Source organism: Furipterus horrens, unplaced genomic scaffold (genome assembly GCF_987537825.1).
Source record: "Furipterus horrens unplaced genomic scaffold, mFurHor1.1.pri manual_scaffold_17, whole genome shotgun sequence".
Lineage (NCBI taxonomy): Eukaryota > Metazoa > Chordata > Mammalia > Chiroptera > Furipteridae > Furipterus > Furipterus horrens.
Genome location: NW_028327187.1, coordinates 110,970,666 through 110,976,665, shown reverse-complemented (window position 1 = coordinate 110,976,665; position 6,000 = coordinate 110,970,666). Strand labels below are relative to the sequence as shown.

The window sequence follows — 6,000 nt, the reverse complement described above, 5'->3', positions numbered from 1 at the left end:
GCAGCCTGGGAAATAGGATTTCCCTCTCATACTGTTAACGGCCTACGTTTCTTCACTTCTAGTGAGGAAAAAAAGTTAAAATCAGCCAAACAAGTGATTACTTAATGTTTAAAGCAGTCCCTCCTTGTCTATGGGGATATGTTCCAGGAGCCCCAGTGGTTGCCTGACATCACCAAACCCTATTCGTATACTCATGATAAAGCTTAATTTATAAATTAGGTACAGTAAGAGATTAACAACAATAACTAATAATAAAATAGGACAATTATAACAATATACTGTAATAAAGGTTATATGAATGTGATCTTTCTCAAAATATTGTACTGTACTAGTTTCTTGTGCTAACGTGAGATGATACAATGCCCACGTGAAGGGGTTAAGTGAGGTGAATGATGTAGGCCTTGTAACATAGCATTAGGCTACTAAAAGGGTGACATGAACACAGGCGCTGTTACTGCAGTCATCTGATAACTCCTAATGAGTGACTGAGGTGGTGGCTGGAAGGAGGGGCTTATCCACTGTGGAGATGTTGGACAAAGGCAAGGTTCCCCTCCCAGGCATCGTGGTGCAAGATTTCATCATGTTACTCAGGCACACAATTTAAAACTTATGAATTGTCTATATTTGGAATTTTCCACTTAATATTTGTGGACCGTGGTTTATTGAGGGTAACAAACCATAATACGGGGGAAGCTGTAAGGGTGAGGGGGCTACTATAGAGTGATCAGTCCCTCAACAACTACTTTCTAAAGTTCACCAGTCTCTGAGATATAATCCAAAGTATCTCAACATCACTCATGAAAATTCTGAAGCTCAGAGAAGCCAAATAGAATTCTCCATACTGTGCCACCACCCCCAGCTGACCTGAAGATTAAGAAACTATTAGGTTTTCATACTTTAGAACATAAGTCAGTAAGTTTTTTCCATGAAGGGCCGGAGAGTCAATATCTTAAGCAATGACTCATCTCTGCCATTATAGTGTGAAAACAGTCACAGACAATACATGAATGAGCATGACTGTATTCCAATAAAACTTTCCTTATGGACACTTAAGTTTCATATACTTTTCATGTGTCCTGAAATAATATTCATTGCACAGACAGCACTAATTAAAACAAAATGTAAAACCCATTCTTAGCTCATGAGCCATAAAAAATCAGGTAATGTCCTAGTTTTCCAAACCCTGCTTTAGAAAACTTCCCTATAGGTAACCAGTACTTTGTTCTGAGTTTGTGGTAATCTTCATGTGGGTCACTGATGCTGGATTTAAAAGGGGGGAAAAAGCATAACTTAAAGACCATCTCTTTGCCACGATGGAGCCAAAACAAGTGTGTAAGGTTAGAAATTCAAGACTATAAAGAAATTCTCTCCTAAAACGTTCTGTTTACTGTCAGCTTTAAGAGATATAAGTGTTCATAGTTTCTATATTCTTATCTGTGTATATTTTGAAGTTTGATAGCAATTTCTTGTATTCAAAAAGCTGCTGTAGAAGTAGAGAGCAGTACTTGGCATTCCTTAGATATTAAAACATTTTTTAAAATGCCAGTTTTCCCTCTTGTGTCCTGGGTTTAAACATTACTACTGTTGGGTCCCCCTGGGTGTGCCTCTCGTCCATCTATCCTTGAGCAGCTTCTGGCACCCCAGAGCTCAACAAAGGCTGCCCCTCCCTCCTGCCCCAGCTTGTTGTCTCTCACCCATCACTTCCTTGCCACCAAATCTTGGGTTCCTCCCTCTCCAGTGATCCTACCTCTCCGTCTTGTCCTTTTGCCTCCCCAGTTCCACCCATTCGTCAACACCCATCTTCATTAAACCTTGCTGGTTGAGCTTTGGCTCATGAATTTTCTTTCTTCTCTTTTCTCTGAACTCCCACAGCACTTAGCCTGGGGGACACAATTTAGCACTTAATTATATACTGTCTTTTATTGTTTGTTTTTATTTGTCGTGTTGGTTTAGTCTTTTCCAGTGAGACTGCAGACTACTTGAAAGCAACACATCTTGTATTTTTTAAACCCCCCCCCCACAGTATTCCAGGAGGGACACAGTCAGTACTCCCTATTCCACCAGTGAAGTGTTGATTGACGGGTTGATAGGCGCAGATGTAAGACTTTCTACTCATTTCTGCAGTATCTGGTGCTTAAGAAATATCTGTCAAATATATTAAACTGAGTTAAGTAATGCAGATCAGCTCTGAATCCAGTAGTCAGTTGGGCAGATTACACCATCTCTGCATCCATTTTCTCATCTACAAGATCGAGATGAAAATGTTTCTGTGAGGCCTGAAGGATGTAATGTAGCTTTGAACCACACACATGTTAGGGATCACCATACCTCACAATTCTTTTCTCAGGAGTTGCAGGAGAAAGTAGGGTTTGGCATTTCTCATGAGGAATGGGTCCCTTTTAACTTCTGTTACAATGGTGGGTCATTCTTAGGGAAGCTTGAGTACAATTGGGAAGGTAGGAAGAGAATACACATGATCTCTTGGCTTCCAATTTTCCTTAGAAGGCATCAGAGTTGTGAAAAATACAATGGTGGCGAGATTTTGAAATGGAAATTCCCTAGGTAGGTTAGTCTTTGCTGTTCCTAACTTACTTATCCTTCCCGTATGCTTGTCCCAAACCTACTGATGTCTTAGTTCTTTCCTGGCAGGTCTGAAGCAAAATGTCATGTATGGAAAACTTAGTGGAGAGATAAGAACTTACTGCTTTTGGAGTGGATTCTGTCCTCTATTTCATTTCTTTAGATCCCAAAAGGGAAATATTAGTTTGGCCATAATTTATGAAGTTACATAATTTTTCTTTCTCTTATGTATCTTCCCCTTCAACCATCTGCTGATGTCTTTCTTCTTCTCCTGTCCTTGGTCCTTATTTCATTTGACCAAAACACTAGAGTATATATCATCGGTGCTATTTCTTGAGATGTTGTTTGTTTTCTGTTTTCAATTAAAGTAAAACTATTTGGGGTGAGAGTTTAATATACCTCTATTAAGTCAAATTCTAAAATATTTTTTATTAGTGCATAACCGTGGACTGATTTTTTTTTTCCTTTGGATTAGTGTTTCCCAGCGAGGCTTAATGCATATACATGTGCAGTTCTTCCCAGGGCATTTTTAAAATCCTATTACTCTAGTATTTTAACACTAACGGATGTCATTCCTTTTCAAGGCTGAACCCCAGGTTTGAGCTATCCCTCAGAAAGTGACCTAAACCTCTCGCCACCCTGAACACCATGGGGAGTCAGTGGGACCCCATTCGTATAGAGATCTCTATCTTTCAGCTTTTCAGGACCTAAGCAGTACTGCGGTGGAAAAAGGGAAGCCTAATTTCCCATACGTCGTCCCTTTCCTGGGAAGGGTACAACGTGGATTTGACAGGACACCTGCCCCAGCATCCTAGGAAGAAAACACCATAGCCTTCCCTGGCCCCGTTCTCCATGTGGGTCCCCTTCCAAGCAACCGCAGCGGAGAGCCAAAGACGCCCCTCCAGTTCTGCGTGGGCGCGGAACGGCGCTGGCCCCTCTCGGGCCGGGCAGTGAGGTGGCGCTGGTGACCCTGAGCGGGGCGGGAAGCGCGCTGGAGATACCAGGTGAGGCGCGGGCGGGGCAGCGGGGCGGGGCCGGGGTGCGATCCCAGGCTTCGATTGGTCCACGCCGCGCCTGTCTCCATGTGCCTCGCCGCGGAGGCACAACATTCAAGTCCGGGGGCGGGGCCGGCGGGCGCCCGGAGGAAGCGGCCGCGCAGCAGCTGCGGGGCGTGGGGGCGGTGGCGGCGGCAGCCAAGGCCAAGGCTGAGGCAGCGAAGGCTGTGGTGAAGGCTGAGACTCCCCAACCGGGGACGGTGCTCCGCTGGGCCTCTTTCCAGGCCCCATGGAGGCGGCAGCGGCGCCGAGCGCAGGCTGTGGCTCCGGGCCGCCGCTGCTGCTGAGCGATGGTGAGCAGCAGTGCTACTCAGAGCTCTTCGCGCGCTGCGTCGGTGCTGCCAGCGGGGGCCCCGGGTCCGGGCCCCCTGACGCCGCCAGGGCTGCCCCCGGCGCAACCACGGCAGCCGCGGGCCCCGTGGCCGACCTGTTCCGGGCGTCGCAGCTGCCCGCCGAGACGCTGCACCAGGTAGGTCCTCGCGCCCCTGCGGGTCTGTGGGGATCATTTCTGTGGGGCAAGAGGCGGGTTGGGGCGGCAAGGCTGCCCACTGGGACCCGGAGGCCTCTGCCAGGTCGCAGAGAATGGGCTTAACAGCCGGGAATGGTGGCGACGCCCTTGTCCTCCGGGGGACACCAGCCTCTTCCTCCCCTGGGACAGACTGGTACTCCCTTCCCTCCTCCGGCCATTTCTGGGGCTCTGCACCCGCTCAAACCCAAAGTTTGCCTTGTTCTGGAAGTGGTGTTTGCTTTGGCTGGCGTCTGGTTTAACCTCTTGCTGCTCCTGCCTTCCCCTCTCTTGGGTGGATGGGAAGGCGTGTGCGTTTGGGATGCCGTGCTGGGATCTGAACTTCAAGGATGTGTGCTGTGTGTGTGTATAGGGCCTGGGTCCCAGGACTAAATGTTGTCTGCTCTGTATACATATCTACTATGTATGTTGCCCACTAACGTATTTCCTAATATTAGTATTAAACTGGAAAGCCGTATTGACAAGTTGCAGAGTGGGGACACAGGGCGGCAAAAGGACGTCTGGCAGGGCAGAGCCAAGTCTATTTAGGGCCCGAGGTGGACCCCATAGGTCCACTGTGGGTGACAGCTGTATTACCCATAGTATCATTACTTGGACTTGAAACCAGAATTGGAAAGCAACGTGTGTCGTAGCTACCTACCTTCTTTTGGCTGCTCCAAACCTGGAAAAGGAGGAGGGGATGATCCACAGCAGATGCTGTTTTTGTCTCATGCTTTCCTTGGAGCTTGGAGAAAGACTACTTGATAAGCACTTTGTCTTTTGCTGTTACCAGCACTAAATGGTGATGAGATTCTTAATATCAGCCTCAAAACGTGAAATGAAGCTTTTTCTTAAAAGCAATAGCCATCAGTTGAATACCTGGAGTGGGGAGTGGTACTTTAAAATCTAGTTCCAAAGGCGCACAGAAGGTTTTATGGTTCACTTGTAAATATCATTGCTTGTAGGTATTTTTAAAAATATTGCTGGAGCATGCATATGCCTGTCTGTGACCATAACTTCAGCTGCTCTGTAGTCTTTCACCTTTTAGAATTCAGGATTTATGAAAATATAATTAGTATTCACAGAATTTACCATGGTTGATTGTCCTTTAAGAAGTCCTTGATATGTAGGCAGTTCTGCCACTGCTGTTGAGCAATTGAGCTGGACCAAGTAGAGAAAAATCAGTGCATTAAAAACAAACCATGGTTACTACATCGGGCCCTCAGAAAACACCCTAGTGTATTAAATTTATTAAATGCTGTCACTGCTTCTCAACTGAAAAGGAATAAGTGACTGAGGCCACACAGCAGGTGAGAGCTGGGCACCTAGTAAGGCTTATTTTGTTGTTAGTAATACATGGAGTGTGATAAGAAGTCTCTATATTAAATCTGAATATATTGGGTGACGACTCCTTAGGAGTTGGGGAGGGGGCGAGGGGGCTTTCCTGGTGTCAGAACCGATGCTCTTTTGACTTATAGATAATTTAAGAAGAACCCAAGGCACAGTACCTTTGCATGAATGAGATTTCATTCTTCATGTTTGGTCGAAACCTGCTTGCAAGAAGACTGGCAAAAGGGGACCTCCCTAGAAGATTGCTTGTAGTAAATCTCAGAGCTTTAAGCTCCCCCTTTCAGCCCAGCAAAACAAAATACACCCTTCCCCATTAACCTAACACAATTGCAGTAATCCAATATTCTTCTTGCAGGTGAAAATTAACAGGAAAGGCATCCTGGATAGGGAAATGTAGTCAGAAGGGATTAAAAGAAAGCTAGTAGCTGGCAACCACTTAATTTTTACCAGCCTCTTTGGTGCTGTGTGGTATATCTGAATGTCTATATGTGTATGTATGAGCACACACAT

At 45.9% G+C, this 6,000-nt stretch overlaps 1 protein-coding gene across 1 annotated transcript in view; it reads left to right on the top strand.

The window, feature by feature from the left end:
* The first annotated feature begins 4,236 nt into the window (after window positions 1-4,236).
* REPS2 (RALBP1 associated Eps domain containing 2) overlaps window positions 4,237-6,000 on the top strand; it is a 198,116-nt gene continuing 196,352 nt past the window's right edge. The window contains exon 1 of the mRNA XM_090264169.1: window positions 4,237-4,494. Coding sequence (XP_090120295.1) covers window positions 4,237-4,494 — 258 coding nt within the window. The remainder of the gene's footprint in view (window positions 4,495-6,000) is intronic.